Source organism: Notechis scutatus, chromosome 11, assembly GCF_049901735.1.
Source record: "Notechis scutatus isolate UNSWTSFEM ecotype Mainland chromosome 11, rNotScu1.2, whole genome shotgun sequence".
NCBI classification, from domain to species: Eukaryota; Metazoa; Chordata; class Lepidosauria; order Squamata; family Elapidae; genus Notechis; species Notechis scutatus.
The window spans coordinates 10,381,936-10,399,758 of record NC_142019.1 but is presented as its reverse complement, the minus strand read 5'-3'; the positions used below and the strand labels follow the sequence as shown (position 1 = coordinate 10,399,758).

At 38.9% G+C, this 17,823-nt stretch overlaps 1 protein-coding gene across 5 annotated transcripts in view; it reads right to left on the bottom strand.

Moving 5' to 3' along the window:
* Nucleotides 1–17,823, bottom strand: part of NTRK3 (neurotrophic receptor tyrosine kinase 3) — a 430,772-nt gene that overhangs the window by 252,998 nt on the left and 159,951 nt on the right. For all 5 annotated transcript variants that reach the window (XM_087972779.1, XM_087972775.1, XM_087972776.1 and 2 more), the window contains exon 4: nucleotides 7,326–7,394. In XM_087972779.1, coding sequence (XP_087828905.1) covers nucleotides 7,326–7,394 — 69 coding nt within the window. The remainder of the gene's footprint in view (nucleotides 1–7,325; nucleotides 7,395–17,823) is intronic.

The window sequence follows — 17,823 nt, the reverse complement described above, 5'->3', positions numbered from 1 at the left end:
CAGCCGAAGCTGTTCCGATTCAACCATTAACGAAGGCAGGCAGGCAGGCAGAACGAGCACTGGGTTGAACCCAGCGCGCGGGCGGGCGAGCGGGTGGGCGGACGGGGTGGGGTGGGGGAGAACGGGCGCTTCGGGCGACAGGAAAAGCCCCCGCTTCTTTGAAGCAGTTTCTTCCTGTGCTGGTGGAGGAGCGAGAGAGCGACTGAGAGAGCTGACCCAGAGAGCAGGACAGGCTTCGGTTGCTTCCTCCCTCCCCTTCTTTCATTTGTGTCCTTGATCCCGATCCCAGCAGCATTCACCGAAGGTGAAGAAAGCCGCCATTTTTAAAAAAAAAAATTCTTTGCGGCCCGGTAGAGAGTGCTCCATGGCCCGGTGCCGGTCCGCGGCCCGGTGGTTGGGGAGCCCTGCTCTAGTCCAACCCCCTACTCAAGCAGGAAACACTATACCATTTCAGACAAGTGGCACTCCAGTTTCTTCCTAGAAATCTCCAGGGATGAAGCACCCACAACTTCTGAGGGCAAGCTGTTCCACTAGTTAATTGTTCTCACTGTTAGGAAGTTTCTCCTTAATTCCAGGTTGCTTCTCTCCTTGATTAGTTTTCATCCCTTGTTTCTTGTCCTGCCCTCTGGTGCTTGGGAAAATAATTTGACCCCCTCTTCTTTGTGGCAGCCACTCAAATTCTGGAATACTGTGATCATGTCACCCCTAATCCTTCTTTTCTCTAGACTAGCCAAACCCAAATCCTGCAACCATTCTTCATCAAGAACATCCCTCCAAGGCTAGAAAAATTCTGCCAAAGTTGGTAAAGAAATGAGAAAGAAGTTCAATCACAAATTCTTCTTCATCAAATAGACTGAAACCTGAGGCACAAGGAGGAAGAAATTCTTCCCCTTGCGCTTGTTTGACTAAAGTAATAAAGAAGAAACTACAAAAGCTACATGTTCAAAAGAGTTTCCATGTAGGAGCAGATTGTTCTATTCTTAGCACCCTTTTCAAAGTTATTTTTCTTTTAGTTGTGGCCATCTGCTTATGAACCATGGAACCTGGAACTGGATCCAGGCTGGAAATTTCCTCCTCAGGAAATTTAAGTTTATTTTTGGAAAGGGCAAGTGAGTTTAAGGTGACATTTTAATTTTTCTAAGAGTAGTGAAGAAAAAAGAATGGAGATGGGACAAGCATGGAGGGAGTTGTTTTACAACGAGGTTCAAAGAAGGAGTGAAGACTTCCAAGGAAGCAAAGGGCTATGATTTGATTGTTATCAGAAACATGGAGTGAATATTTACTTTGAGCATGGCATTTGTTGAATATAGGTTTAAAAGATCGTTACTCTTGAATTTGTTTTTTTACCAACTTCTTCAGTCTGCTAAAAGTACATTTGCTTTTATGATTGTGTTTCCAAGAAAAATTGCAGGTGACAGATTTCTCATGATGAGGGGATGCTGTTCCTTCCCTTATTTGAAGCTGAAACAGCCAAAAGCTGTCTCTGAATGTCTTATATTTCATTGTTGAGAGTCCCTTGGACTGCCAGGAGATCAAACCAGGCAATCCTAAAGGAAATCAATCCTGACTGTTCTTTGGAAGGACAGATGCTGAAGCTGAAACTCAAATACTTTGGCCACTCAATGAGAAGAGAAGATCCCTTGGAGAAGACCCTGATGTTGGGAAAGATGGGGGGCAGAAGGAATAGGGGATGGCAGAAGATGAGGTGGTTAGATGGGGTCATCAATGTCATGAACATGAATTTAGACAAACTTTGAGGGACAGTGGAGGATGAGGGGCCTGACTTGCATTGGTCCGTAGAATCACAACTTAGCGACTGAACAACACATCTCTCCAATCATTCTTATCTTCCCTGGCTTCCATTAAATATCAAAGGGAAGACTACCATAAGGAACTTTCTCAGATTGGGAAGTGTGTATGGAAAAGAAGACTTCAGAGTGATGGTCATATGTGCAACAGAAAGCAACAACACTGTAGCTGTTATTGGTGTAGTGTTGTATTGTATTGTATATTTTGACAATAAAGTAGAACGCCTTAGGAAGAAAAGGTATGAGAAATGGCAAAGCAGATTTTGGCAGAACATTGGATATTGCTCTGCCATGGAAGAGGCTCTTCCAATTAAGTCAACTAACCTTACAAGAAATGGGGGAAATATCTATCTATCTTGACTTTTTTTTCCTGATTTTATTCCAATGCTTACAAGTCTGAATCAGGGAAAGCATAGCACAACAAAAAAAAAAAAAGATGGACATAGAAGCCGTGTTAGTAGTAGACATATTTTCTTTAAGGTACACTGGAGTGTCCAAAGTTAAAACATCTAGGCATATGTGGGCAAAGCCAAGATAATTATAGGAAACTAGAAATCACTAATTTCTAAACACACATATACACAAAATCACAGCACCTTCAAAGTAATGTAGAAAAAGCAAACATTTTTATGCAATGGAAAAACATTTAACCAAACCTAAGAAAGCCAGAAATTTTGGATGAAAATTAGAGGGAACCTGTATGCAGAAAGAGGTATATTATGGCTCTCAAAGCATCCTTTCAAAGCTGCTTTATGAACTAATACAGTTTTTCCTTCTAAAAGGCTCCCTGGCGCAGTGGTTAGAATGTAATATTGCAGGCTAACTCTCTGCCCACAGCCTGGAGTTCGATCCTGACCGGTTCAAGGTTGACTCAGCCTTCCATCTTTCCGGGATCAGTCAAATGAGGACCCGGAGAGTTGGGTAAAATATGATGACATTGTCAGTGGTGGGATTCAAAAAAAATGTCTCACGGTTTTGTAGGCGTGGCTTGGTAGGCATGGCATGACTTGGTGGGCGTGGCTTGGTGGGCATGGCAGGGGAAGGATACTGTAAAATTCCCCATTCCCTCCCCACCCCACTAACCTACTTTCCAGCTCCGTTCTCCTGTGCAGGGCAACGAAAGAAGACCCAGCCGATCAGCTGGGACTCGGGAGGCAGAGAATAGATGGGGGCAGGGCCATCAGAGGTGGTATTTGCCGGTTCTCCAAACTACTCAAAAATTCTGCTACTGGTTCTCCAGAACTGGTCAGAACCTGCTGAATACCACCTCTGGACATCGTAAACCACCCAGATAGTGCTGCAAAGCACTGTGGAACGAAATATAAATCTAAGTGCTATTTCTATTGCTAAAAAGCAAAACAAAGCCACCATACTATTTTATTGTTTATCAGCTCCTCTGATGAAGCTCCTCTAATAGCTGGACAACATTTCTGAATATATGTGCTGTCTTTTAGCAAAGATCACACTTCTTATGCAGGCCTGCCTGGTATCTATGTTCCGTAAAACCTGGATCTACTTAAAATCCAATCTGAGAATGCCAGACATCTATTACCACAAACCAATTCTCTTCCTTCAAACTATTAATTGAAATAGGACAAGAAAATGTTAATGCTACCATTAGCACAAAGGATCAATTCCAATGTCAGCATTTTTAGCCAGATGCCCACCCCGAGAATGAGCGTTGCTTTTTCTGTGCTATGTGGCCATTGCTCTTTTCTTCATTTAACCACTTGACAGCAAGGAAAAATAGTAATAAAATATGCTGGGGTTAAATTGATGATTACACACTGACTTTCCTTGGGGATTATTTATTATTATTTATTATTATTATTATTATTATTATTATTATTATTATTATTATTATTATTATTATTATTATTATTATTATTATTATTATTATTATTTCTTCTCTAAGTCACTTCTCATCTATAGTTTTATTGATTTCAGGTAAGGATGAATTGGATATTCCTGTGATCTTCTGGGATGAATCCTACATAATATATAGATGCTTTTATTTCTGATGCACAAACTAAAACTCAACAAAATAGATTACCAGGGCAGCACTCCATTGATTTCATGTCCCCTTATTTTTCCTGAGCAGGGCTGAATGCTTTATCTATAATTCAGAAGGCTACAAACCTGCTGGCTCCTGAAGGACTCCACAGGTCCTGAAGGAGATGCTAAACTATCACTCTACAGTAGTAGGAATGCTGTTTTCAGTTGTTGCAACAAAGGAGGCCAAAAATGTTTCTGTTTTCTTGGGCCTCCGTCAGAGACACAGCCAAGGTTATGGCACAAAAATGCAGGCTTTTAAGGCAGCTTGTAAGATTCCAGGCAATGCCTGTTGAATGCACACCGTTCAATATTTTGAAGTCCAGGTTCCAGCAAAACCTACAGCAATATGGCTGTGGCTTGACTATAAAAGGCATTTATTATGCTTTGCCAAGTTATAATATTTAAATATTTCTTCGTGAAGGGGGAATCTGGGTGATCTATAATCTAAGCACATACATCATGCTAAACCAAAGTTTCTTTTATTTATTTATGTATTTATTTATTCATTTATTTATTGGTATTCCTCGATTACAATGGAGCCCAACATTTCTGTGGCTAAGCAAAACACTTGTTAAGTGAGTTTTACCCCATTTTACGACCTCTCTTGCCACAGTTGTTAAGTGAATCACTGCAGCTGTTAAGTTAGCAACACTGTTGTTAAGTGAACCTGGCTTCCCCATTGGCTTCGCTTAACAGAAGGTCACAAAAGGGGATTGATCACGTGACCCAGGGGACACTGCAACCATCATAAATATGAGTCAGTTGCCAATGGTCTGAATTTTGATTGTGTGACTGTGGGGGACGCTGCAATGATCATAAGTGTGGAAAAACATTCATAAGTCACATTTCTCACTGTTTTTGTAACTTTGAATGGTGACTAAATGAACTCTTGTTAAGTCAGGAACTACCTGCATTCATTCATTCATTCCATTCATTTGATATTACACTATTACATATTACAATAAAATGATATTATTTATTTGATATTACTCTAAGCCATCATGTTCATGTTTGTGTTAAGTTCACAAATAAGTGGTTCACTTATAATTTTACAATTAAAAAAGTACATGTTTTTACTGTAAAAAAAAAAAGGTGTTTTCTAAACCATAATAGTCTGCAAATCCAGCCAATTATTATTTCTTCAGCAAACCAATATTAAGCAACCCATAACTTAAAAGTCCTGAGATTCCTTTTCATGGTGCACAGACGTTTGAACCAAGCAAGGATGAGAATCTCTCAGAAAGTTTTTGAAATTTATCACAAAGACTGAACAAAGCAAAATGTGAACCTGCACAATACATTGTCTCATAAATTAATATTATTAATATTATAAAGAAGTAGTAGTAATGGTGGTTTATAAATTGATTAGTCTTATATCCAGCTTAAATAATAGATTACTAGTCAATATATTTTTAAAATAAAAACTAAGCGTACAGGAAATCTCCCATTTCTAGCTTCAGCGCTAAATTACTTTTACTGGTAACCCAGTTGAGAAGAAGTGGTTTGAAACACTGTGAATATCCAACTCTTTGGCTCTTTGGCAAGAAAGAAGAGAAAAAATTTTCTAGGGGACAGGCAGAAACATGTCACATCCTGTAAATCATGTTCCTCCTGCTTCTAAATGATCTAACTGTAGTACACAAAACTGTCTGCTACAACGTCTTGCCTGTCAACAACTTCTTCAGCTTCAACTACAATTATACATGGGCAAACAACCGATACAAACTCAAGGTAAACCGCTCCAAACTCAATTGCAGAAAATACGACTTCTGCAACAGAGTGGTCAATGCCTGAAATGCCCTACCCGACTCAGTTGTTTCAGCCTCAACCCCTCATAGCTTCCACCTCAAACTATCTACCTTGGACCTCTCCCCATTCCTAAGAGGTCCTTAAAGGGGGTGTGCATAAACACACCAGCATGCCTACCGTCCTTGTCTTGCTGTCCCAATTTATCTGTATTTATTTCTTTTGTTCATGTTTATGTTCATACCTACATTTGTTATCCTGTATATATTTGACAAACAAATAAAATTAATAAATTAACTTCTCAGATGAATACACTTGGAATCTGCTGCTACTTTCAAAGAACTTGTCAAGGTTTTCCTAGTCTATATTAGATATTCAATTGCTGACAAAGGGCTTGTCCAAAGTCAACTAGCCAACACTTCCATGAGTGAAGGTGGCCTTGAAGCCTGGTTTTTCCAGTCTGAGTTCCAGCATTTTATCTCAAAAATATATATACTGGTTCTCTCTTTTCTACAGTTTATTAATTAGTTCCCTATGTACTAAACAGAGGTATGTGAGCTGTCTCATTTAATCAAATGCCCCACTTGAATCAATATGCTTTGAACATTTCAGATTGATTCAGATGTCTAGATGTCCAACACAAAACCCAATTCGATCCACGTTAGGTTACTGAAATCCAGCGGTGCAGAAAGAGATCCAAATTTTCAGACTGATGAGCTATTCTGAACTGTGCATCAGATAATCCCACTCCTTGAATAATCCACTCCGGTTGCTATTTTGAAAATCGGAACAATTTAGCATGGTTACAGCTTTGGAACAGCTACTCGATGGAAGCATATCCCAATCTTGCCAGTTTCCAGGTGGGTGGACTTCAAATGCCTGAATTCCAAAGCCAAGTCTGGCCATTGATAAGAATTCTAAGAGTCCACTAGCATGCCAATTGTTGGGAAAAGCCACTCTTTGATGTTTTTGCATCTACAAATTAGCACAATATCTACAGATAGTGCAATATTAATGCAATATCAGGGGTTTTCAATTCAGTGTATAGAATATGAAGGATGTGTGTGTTTATTTTTCAGTCATAATGTACACTGAGGATGGTATTTAATTTAGTTGTACGAGGTGCAATGACAATAAACTAAACTAAACTAATCATGGGAATGCTTCAATGGAGAAAAATGGTCATAAGTCACTTTTTCCACTTTTTCTTTGGAAGAGCCTTATAGAAAGTTCAAAACATTCTCAAAGATCCATCTCATCCTGGGCACCCCTTTTTTTTTTTTTTTGAACTATTACCATCTGGCAGACGGTACAGGATAATAAAAACAAGGACAAATAGACTGAAAAACAGCTTCTATCCCAGGGCAGTAACTCTACTGAATTCTACTGTATAGTGCAATATTAATGCAATATTGGGGGTTTTCAATTCAATGTATAGAATATGAAGGGTGTGTGTTTGTGTTTATTTTCATAGTCATAATGTACACTGAAGATGGTATTTAATTTCATTGTACGAGGTGCAATGACAATAAACTAAACTAAATTAGCTGTTATTGCAAATGGGAAAACCTTTTAAAGTTATATTTCAGAAGAGGCAGTGGTGACATGTCACCAGCATTTTGCATAGCCCCCCCCCCCCCCACTTTTTTAAAAAAATTATCCCTTCTGATTTTCCTCTCTCACTTGCAGGTAAGCTCCTCCTGAATGAAAACTTACAGTTCTGTAAGCCTCAGCGTCTTGAAGAGTAACCACGAAAGAGTGGTCAGCCGGTTACCTGAGAGATTTCTGGGGAGAAAAAGAGAAAGAATTTACGATCAGTCAGTCATCCCCTCTTCTTTGCAACTTTGTTATCCTCTGAAAGCAAATAGTGTAAGTTGAAACACACAAAAAAAAGCCCAAAATAGTTAGAACTGAATATATTGCAAGTTTGGAATTAAACCAGAATTCCCCTTGCATTTAAATCTTAAAAGGAGAACAATAAAGTTGAGGGAAAATTGACAGCATGTGAAATGTTCTCTCTGATCATGGACAGTGAATGTTATTAAATTAGGAAGAATCTGTTAGCTGCTATTTCCAAGGATTAATTATTTTTAAAAGAAAGAAGAATGTAAGTAAGCAAATATTGATAGAAATAGCATATATTCCAGCCATTTTTAAAGTTAAGTTCTATGCCCAGAATAATCCAAATTATTTTTATACGTTCATCAGAATCCAGCAACTGACAGAAATTATCCAGATTAGCAATCTATGTATATTACTTTATGGTTTTTTTTTTTACTTATTTCATTCCAAAATATTTACTATTCCAGACACTGCAGGCAATTCATGTAAGTTTCATTGCTTCTAATTCATTGTCAATATATGAGCAATACACAGTAATAATAGTTCACCACTAAAGTTATCTGTTATAAAAAATATATAGTTATGTCAATGGATAAACACATAATGTACATAAATATCTGGATATAATTTGAACATTTATGATCTTAAAGAAGTCTTACTCTCTTATCCGTAGTTGTTTTAATCTTCATAAGGAGACAATACTAACATAATCTTCAAGGTTGTTTCACCAATTCAAATATAATTATCGAGTTTCCTACATCACAGTGATTAAGTTCCAATGTGATTTGCTTTGATTTTAGTATTAGGTGTCAAATGTACTCGGTTATGTCTTGGGGCTATGTGTGATTCTAGTCATTGTGGTTAACAAATCATGGTCAATGAAGTCACAGCTTAACAAAATTTGTAAATCCAATCAAGGAATGCAAAGCTATGAGGAAAATTAATGCAATATAGTACAATATGGTATAATTCAGTAGGGTAAAGTAGGGTATGGCAGGGTAGGGTAAGGTAGAGTAGGGCATGGTATCTTATAGTATCTAATGACATAGTAACCAGACCAGTTTACCAGACTGTTAAATTCCATGGACTTTGCATGCATGGATCAATTTTTTACAGTGTTTTAGTTTATTTGGCTAATAACATGAGTTTGACATTTGAATGATATAATGTGTATCAATTATGTTATGACATGTACAGAATAACCCTTGAGTAACAAGGATATGCACATGGAAACATTTATGAGAATAGTTATGAATAACTATCCAGCCACACACAGATATACTAAATTGAGTTAAAGTTTACTTTAAGAAATAGCACAGTCCAATAAATAGTCCAGGTCATATATATTAACAGTCAAAAGAATATCCAATTACAAAGTCTTTTTACCGGTTGCCTTTGTCATTTACAGTAAACAAAGATATCAAAGTATAAGCACAGCATAAATACAACAGAGAACCTTAGATAGCAACAGAATGTCAGAGAGACAGAATGTCAGAGAAAACAAGCTATGATCTCTAGCTCCCTCTTATGGTAATTTGCAATATAATCAATCAATTGGAAATAGTATAAATCAATACAGTGATTTTGTCTACAAACATACATTGTTGGTTTATATATTGCCAACCAACTAATTGGTGGACAGATTCTGAACAAATTACATAGTTTGTTTAGTGACATCATCATGCAAATTACAAAAACAAATGATGCAAATTATGTACATCACCCTAATAATATCCGTTCTCCAATTTAACCATCAGCAATTAAAGTCATACAAAGTAGAAAACAAATATTTACTCCATGAAATGACATAACAAAGTTCCTGCTTGTAGCAATAAAAAGTTTGTAAGCAGTCTTTATGTTGAAGAGCATATTTTTAAGATCTTTGGCCTTCTGCTTCCGGTTTGAGCTTCGTCTCTGCGAGGCTTCGATCCATGCTCACTGCTGGAGCACCCCGAGCCGGCTGGTTTCGGGGCTAAGCCACCCTGTAGAGGTGGTGAAGAGGGGGGAGACTGCCAGCAGGGTTGAGGAGAGCTGCATCTCTCCTCCCCAGCTGGCCATTACTCCCTTTCCTGAAGGCGGTTGCAGCGGTGGTCAGAAATAGCCACCACAAAGAAGAACTCGACCAGAAAAGAATGTGCAGGAGGAAGATAAGAAGAAAAAGTTTTGGTTGACCGGGTCAAACAGCAAAAGCAACAAATAAGGTACCCTGGAATTGAAACTGTTAAAAAACAATAACATTGTTCCCTGAGAAGATTTTTAAGCTGCGAAGGAGAGAGAAAAGGGAAAAGATTTGGTTTTCTCTTTTTCCTATACTGACAGCTAAGAGACTTAAGTAAGAAATTGGAAAAAAAATCCACTTTGACATCAATAGGTATTTAATGCTGAAAATAAAAAGTCAAAGGGATAATAAAGATTTCTGGATAATTAAAAGCTTTTGAAAACAGGAAAGGAGAGAGGAAGAATAAAAGGGTAGGATCTGGAAGGGAGGAGACTGCCTGGAATTAAAAAAGAACTTACAGCAAAATCTCAACAAGACTTCCAAAAGATACATTCTAACTGAAATATCGCAACAAAAACCCCAGGAAGAGAAAGTCAAAAAAGAAATAAGAAGATATAACTCGGGACTATCTGGATTACTTGATGATTTCTGGATTCTTGGTTATTGTTTTGAATGACTAAAATCAATCGGGTGGTTGTTTAAAACTGTTTAAAATGGCTCCACTTTTAGAAGAACTGAAAATGGAACTTAAAAAGTACAAAGAAGATGCACAAGAAGGGAGAGGTTCTTTTGGCTTCGTATTTCAGTTTTTAGAAATGGAGATTTGGAATTATGAGAAACAACAAGAAATGCCTGCAGAACAAGAAGATTGCGACAAAGAACAAGCCATCTTTAATGAACAAGTAATCTTAGATGGGGGGAAAAAAGGAAAGGGGAGAAAGAGAATGGAAAGTTTAAGATTGGGAAAAACAACTCCAAAAAAAATAGAGTGAAAAATAAGTATAAAATCAGAAAGCAACAGAAGAGGGAAATGCAGAAGAGAGAATTAGAACTAGAGAGACAAGGGGGTAAAAAGGGGAGGGAGAAGATGAGAGGGAAGAAAGAAAGGAAAAGAAGTTATAAAGGACAGAAGCAAAATATAGAGAAACAGGGTCTATTTAGAGATAATGGGTGAAAACTTAATGGAAAAAGGGATTCTGCAAAGGTACATAAGATAGTATGGTTATATTAAAAGCAGAAATAATTTTAGAAAATATGAAACAATGTATGATTAAAATGTCTGATAAAATAGCTATCGTAATTCAGTGGAATGCTTGTCAATAAATAAATGTAACAAAAGGTATATTTAATGATTTATAAAACATATGTGAAGAGAAATAAAGGAAAAATTAATTATGGAGATTATATGTGTTTTTAAGGAAGTATGGTATTTAATTGAAAAGAAGTGTTAAAGATGTTATGGTTTTAATGATTATTAATGATAGAACTGAACTGGAATGGAATGAGGGTTTATAATTACATATATTTACAATCTTTCTTTTTTTAAAAAGAAGATAGTGTGTATTATAAGAATGTGCCAAGCAGAATTCGATTGGAAGTTATGTATTATGTATTATATTGAAGGTCATAAACTTAAGGTATATATTGAAGTTTAAATAAGAGTTGAATGGATGTAATTAAAAGATATAAAGGTGTCATACTCCAATTAGTAACTACAGAAGAAAATTTGTTTAATGAGAAAAGATAATATAGAAAAATAGAACAATGTATAAATATAATGATTTGAATTGAGATGAGATAATCAAAATAAAATTGAGAAAATTAAAAGAGGGGAAAAACTATATAGAAAATGTAAAATAGTATAAGATATGGAATAGAATACAAAAAGGAGCATGAAATTGAGTTTTGTGTCTGTATAAAGAAGTTCAACCCGGGACCATGCTATTTTCAAAAAAGATGTTTACTTGTATTTTGTGTGTGAAAACCCAAAATAAAACTTTATTTTAAAAAAAAGATCTTTGGCCTTCTGCTTCTCACTCTACAATGTGTGTAGTCCAATGCAAACCTTAGCATCTTAAAACTAGAGGAGATCATAATAATCCAGGTGGCAGATTGGATATCAAAAACTGGGAAGATACCAGAAAGGCAACTTTACAAAATCAGAGTAGGGAATTTTAACAAAGAGGCCTTCCTTTGTTTCTTGCATCTTTGTCTTATTCATGTTGAGATTGTTGCCATGGCAACCTGAGATCAACTTCATAAAGTCCCCACTCTGGCTGGGAAAGGCATAACTCCTCCCCTAAAGTGTGAAATCTGTTTACCCAAGGAAGTATTTATAAGCCAGCATCCTCAACTGCCCCACCCCCTTTACTCTTTTTCCAATATAGTTTGGGCAAATATTTTGTTTAAAGGAGAGAGGGAAGAGGAGAGAAAGAGAGAAATTACAATAAAGAATGTTTCATTTGTACAATGAAATTTAAATACTTTTGAGTTTGTTGACCCATTATATATAGACCTCTGTATGTAAATATTTTAAAGCATTAAGCATATAATGTAGATCTATAAAGATTCTCAGTCATTTTACTCTGCAAGGTATATAAATCCTTCCATTCCCCACCGTCCAGTCAGCTGAAGAAGCTTCTTGGATGAGAAGTGAAACGTCTTCAAAGAAAAAAACAAGAAAGTCCAATTGCCTCCTGAAAAAGCACCTTCGGGACATACAATGTAAGGATGCATGCTAGACAATGTTTTAAAAATGGGGGGCAATACTCCACTCCTGGCCCTTTTAAAAGAATTATTTAGAAATATTCTTAAAGAAATCCCACCCATTTCCATTCATAAATTTCTGCAGTGTGTTAACGCTTCTACATTTGATGTAAGCTCATGAAGATTTTTTTTTCTTTTATAAACAAATATTCATATTTCTTCCATATAAATATTTTCAACATGTGTTTACCAGGTTCTTATATGGCTACTTCTTTTAATGTGCAAGTTTCCACAGCATAAACATTTTTCTAATGAGCCTGTCAAAAATTATTGTTATTTTTTGTTGTTGTCAACCCAAGAAAGGTTAAACCCTAAGGGACTCCATTCAATATTGAGGTAAATCTCAAATTCATATATCCTTGAAACACATACCCTTGAAACTTCCCCTTTATTGTTATATCTTTTGACCCAATGTTGTTTTACACATACAACAGAACAGTGATACTTCTATGCAAAAATGTTTCGGCATTATGATTTGAATAAAATTCAGAATAGCCAAGAGCTCCTTTGGTACACATACTATGCAAAATTATAATGCAGCTTCATTGAGCAGATTTTATATGAGTCATCTGTAATGTTTCTGGCATAAGGAAAGAGTGTGAAATCATAGTGTGATTTGGGGAAACCTACTGTGAGAATCCAGCCACAGTGCTTGATAAACCATGATCAGCAGTTTAGCATATTCTCTTAAGCCAACTGTGGTTTATTCAAAAATCATGTCTTATTGCGCTGTTTGAATCAGCTTCCTTTCCCTTGCAGTACATCAGAGGTGGTATTCAGCAGGTTCTGACCAGTTCTGGAGAACGGGTAGTGGAAATTTTGAGTAGTTCGGAGAACCGGCAAATACCACTCTGACTGGCCCCATCCCCATCTATTCTCTGCCTCCTGAGTCCCAGTTGATTGGCTGGGTCCTTTTTTGTTGCCCTGCACAGGAGAACAGAGCTGGAAAGCAGGTTAGTGGAGTGGGGAGGGAATGGGATTTTGCAGTAACCTTCCCCTGGAGTGGGCAGGGAATGGAGATTCTACAGCAGTGGTTCGCAAACTTTTTCAATCCAAGCCCCCTTGGTGCTACAAACTCATCCTCAATGCCCCCCACCTAGGGGTGGGATTCAAATTTCTGTGGGCATGGCCTAATTTGAGGGTGTGGTTTGCTGGTAACATGATTGGGTGGGCATGGCTTGCTGGTCACATGACTGGGTGGGCGTGGCTTGCTGGTCACGTGACTGGTGGCGTGGCTTGCTGGTCACGTGACTGGGTGAGCGTGGTTTGGTGACTGGCAAACCAAATACAAGTGGTCCTCACTTAATGGCCAGTTGTTTAGCAAGTGTTCTAATTTATGACTGGTCTCCTCCTCCTACTTGTCCTGTTTTTGGAGTTTTGACAGCCATGCACACACATATACACATACTCCCGTCCAACCCTGCTGGAGCAGGTCATTGGACTAGAATAGGCAAAGCATCTCTGATTAGATTCTAGTAGTAAATAAAATCTAATCAGAGATGCTTTGCTGATTCTTGTTGATTTGTTTTATTTGTATTTCTTTATTTTATGTTGCTGAATTGCATTGACATGTGTGTCCTTCTTGTGCACAACCCAGAAGCTTTTGTGATTCTTTGCAGCAAAAATTACCGACCTCTGGCTTTGCTCTACTTTTCAAATGTGCCGGCACTGCCGCGTTCTAGGTGCCGGCTCCACAGGTCCACCCCATTGAGCCCACTGCACTGGAGGCACCTGCCCAAGCAAGTCCGAGCAGAGCGGTGCACCAAATCAATGGGGTGAGCCTGGAAGAGGGAAAGAGAGAAAGATAAAAGAGAGAAGGAAGAAAAGAAAGAGAAAAGGGAAAGAAAGAAAAAGGGACAATGAAAGGGGGGCATGGAGGGATGGAGGGAGGAGGGGGAGAGAGAGAGAGAGAGAGAAACCTGATGCATCAGATTGAAATGAGGCCTAGTTTAGAGGCCCTTTTCCACACTGAAACATCTTTGCTAGCATCTTTGCCAGCACATTGAAACATCTTTGGCTTCTATTAATTAAATGTTTTGTGGACTATCAGCCAAGACTATAAGGAAGCTCTCACATTTTGTTGAGGCTTTAAACAGGATCCATTGGACCAGATCTCCACCCTAAAAAATTACTTTTCCCCAATGTATTACAGTGCCAATTCTGAAGAAGGCAAAACCAAAATGTACTGGTAAATTACAAGGAGAACACAGACACGCACACACTCCCTTCTAACCCTGATGGAGCAGGTGATTGGACTAGAATAGATATCTCATTATCTTTCTCCTCCCTCCCTCCCTCCTTATTTCTTTTTCTTTCTGTCCCTTCCTTCCATTCCCCCCCCCTCTTTCTTTGTCCCTTTTTTTTTATTTCTTTTTCTTTCTGTCCCTTCCTTCCATCTCCCTCTTTCTTTGTCCCTTTTTCTTTCTTTCCCTTTTATCTTTCTCTTCTTTCTTTTCTCTTTCTCTCTCTCTCTCTTTCCCTCTCTCAGGCTCACCCCATTGACTTCGTGCACCGCTCCGTTCGGACTTGTTTGGGCAGGTGCCTCCGGTGCAAGGGGCTCAATGGGGTGGAACACGGCAGCAGCAGGATGTTTGAAAAGGAGAGCTCTCCTTTCCCAATGCTGCATTCGGGGCAGAGCTCCTTGCACCAGAGTGTGCAAATCAATGGGATGATCCTGCGGGGCCTTGCCTCGAATGCGGCGGTGGTGAGATTTTTTCTCACCCCTGAATTGTGCCCTGCCGCTCACCTCCAGCACCCCCCTGACGCCTCTTAGTGCCCGCCTGCTGCCCCCCTTGCCTCTCAGCGCCCCCCTTAGGCATCCCACTGCCCCCCAGGGGACGGTACCGCCCACTTTGGGAACCACTCTTCTACAGTATCCTTCCCCTGCCACGCCCACCAAGCCAAGCTATGCCCACCAAGCCACAGAACCGGTAGTAAAAAAAATTGAATCCCTGCAGTACATATACATGGACAGCTTCACAACCTAAAACCCTTAATTTGCCAATGTGTAAAATATTATATTTGCCAATGTGTAAAATATTGTATTTCTCCTAAAATCATCCATGTTTCCACTGTTCTCTCAATCACTCTGTGTGTCTCACACATGCTTCCTAAGAGTTACACAAGCCACAGGATTCTTCCCTTCTTTCACCTGCACACCATTTTTTCCAAGCTCTACTGAACATTATAAAGCCCTCTTGTTGTGACCTTGTTTGCTGCCACAAATGGCAAGGTGCGTGAATCGTGAGCAAGAAGCCCAGAGGCTCATTAAGGGCACAGCCTGCTAAAGGAAATGCTCAGAGCCAGGAGAGAGGAAGTCACAAAGCAAGCTCTGGGAAGTCCAGGCCATCACAGCCTACAACAAGATCACTATTTAACTCTTTGTATGTGTTCCACACACAAAGCCGCCAGCTACTACTGTGAGTCTGCTCAAGGCTTAGGAGATCCAGAGAGACCTGAAGTTTTTGGCATTCAAATACCCTTCTGTTCAGGATTTGGGAGAACATCTACATCAGTGATCCCCAACCTTTTTTATGCCGCGGCCCGGTACCGGCATCAGCTGGGCGCCGCCATCTTTTTTTGATGAAAAAGTGCTTCCGGTGATCTCACCGGAAGCACTTTTCATCAAAAAGATGGCGGCGCTACGCTCGTGAGCTTTTCCGGTAGAAATGGCTTTCTACCCGGAAAAGCTCACCGAAGCGCTAGCGCCGCCATCTTTTGATGAAAAAGTGCTTCCGGTGAGCTTTCTACCTGGAAAAGCTCACCGGAAGCACTTTTTCATCAAAAAAAGATGGCGGCACCCAGCAAACCAGCGGCCCGGTAGGACTTGTTCCACGGACCGGTACCGGTCCGCGGACCGGTGGTTGGGGACCCCTGATCTACATGGTACATTGTGGAAGAAGCTACAGTTCAATCTAGCTTGTGCAGATGTGAGGGCAAGGCTGAGATGATAGGAAGCAGAAATAGCCCCTGTGTCTTCTAAGTAATGAATGATTCTGCCCCGGACATTTTTATAGTAGGAAATTTTAAATTAGCATACTAAGTCATCAGATGGTGTGTTTAGTTTAAGGTGCTAGGTAAACTATATCATTATGGTCTCCAAAGCCCATCCAATGTATAAATGCATATGTAAATTTACTAACTTTGGCTTAATCAAACCCTGATTAGGCAAAACTGAGTTCAGTGTAAATCCAAGAAGTTTCATTTTTTTCCCCTTTTTCTTTTCTGGTGAGAGAGGAATTTCTGAAAAATATACCATTTGGAGAAAAAATTGATTTTCTGAAGAGTTATTTTTAAAAGGCTAAAGCAAGGGTCTTCAAACTTGGCAGGTTTAAGACTTGTGGACTTCAACTCCCAGAATTCCTGAGCTAACATGACTGGAGGAATTCTGGGAGTTGAAGTCCACAAGTCTTAAAGCTGTCAAGTTTGAAGACTCCTGGGCTAAAGTGTCACAATCTTACTGTGGAGGGAGGTGAGTAGGACCTTATGACACCTTTATTTACCACAGACGAATAACGCTAACAATTATGGTTCATGTTAACTATTCATGACATTAGTCAAGTTCTCATCTTAGGTTTCTTTGACAAATGTACTTTGCCAATATAATGTTCACCAAAGAGGACTTCAGTTATTCACTGTGTACAAGGTAGGGCTAGGCACAAGTGCCATTTCAGAAATCTGAAGAGGATGGATCATTTATGCAAGTGAAGTAGACATTCTGCACAATTTTGCAAATGCAAAAGTCCTCCTTGGATTCCTCCTGGAAATCTGTCCCTTGAAATTGAAAAAGGACAGTAGAAAGCAAGAAAGAATGAAGAGCCAGATATATTGTACACGGTGAACAAGAACTTGGCTTCCTCATTGATAATTCAGTGCAAGAACTGAGTTATACTGCACTCCTGAGTCTTTCACCAATCTCTGTTTTTCAAATAAGTTTTTATTCCTTGATTTCAAACTGCTAGAAAAAGATGCACATTTTCTATTCCTGAGGTGAGCACAAAGCGCATCCATTTTCTAGAGGGATACAAACAAGCAAACAAACTCCAAAATAGAGATTGAAGAGAACTTTTTCCACATTCCTGGAGATATTAACTGAAGAGCCTGAGAGTAGACAATAGGCAATCGATTAGTAGTATGAGCTACTGATTCAATAGTGGCCCCTGAGCAAACATGGCAATGACACTATTTATTTATTTTATTTTGTCAAAAGCTTGCAATACAATAGAAATAAGAATAAACATAAGTTTAAATATAAGAAATAGGAACTAATAATTGGGGACAATAGGACAGGGATGGCAGGCACAATTGTGTGCTTATGCACGCCCCACTACTGCCTTCTCTTTCTCATAAGTAGGCTTTTGTTAGTTATGGTTAATAACTGTCAGTATATAAGTAATTATGAGCTGGAATAGACATGGTAACAGGTCAGCCAATGGGGACTGTTTGAATAGACATGGCAACAGGTCAGCCAATAGTCATATTATTTGTTTGTATGAGGCCATAAAAGACAGTTTGGAGTCTGGGCATGAATTAGACTTGCTGGACTGTATATAAGAGTTGGTTTGTCCTTGAATCTTTGCCCTCTGAAAATCTCGCCTCTGTATATCT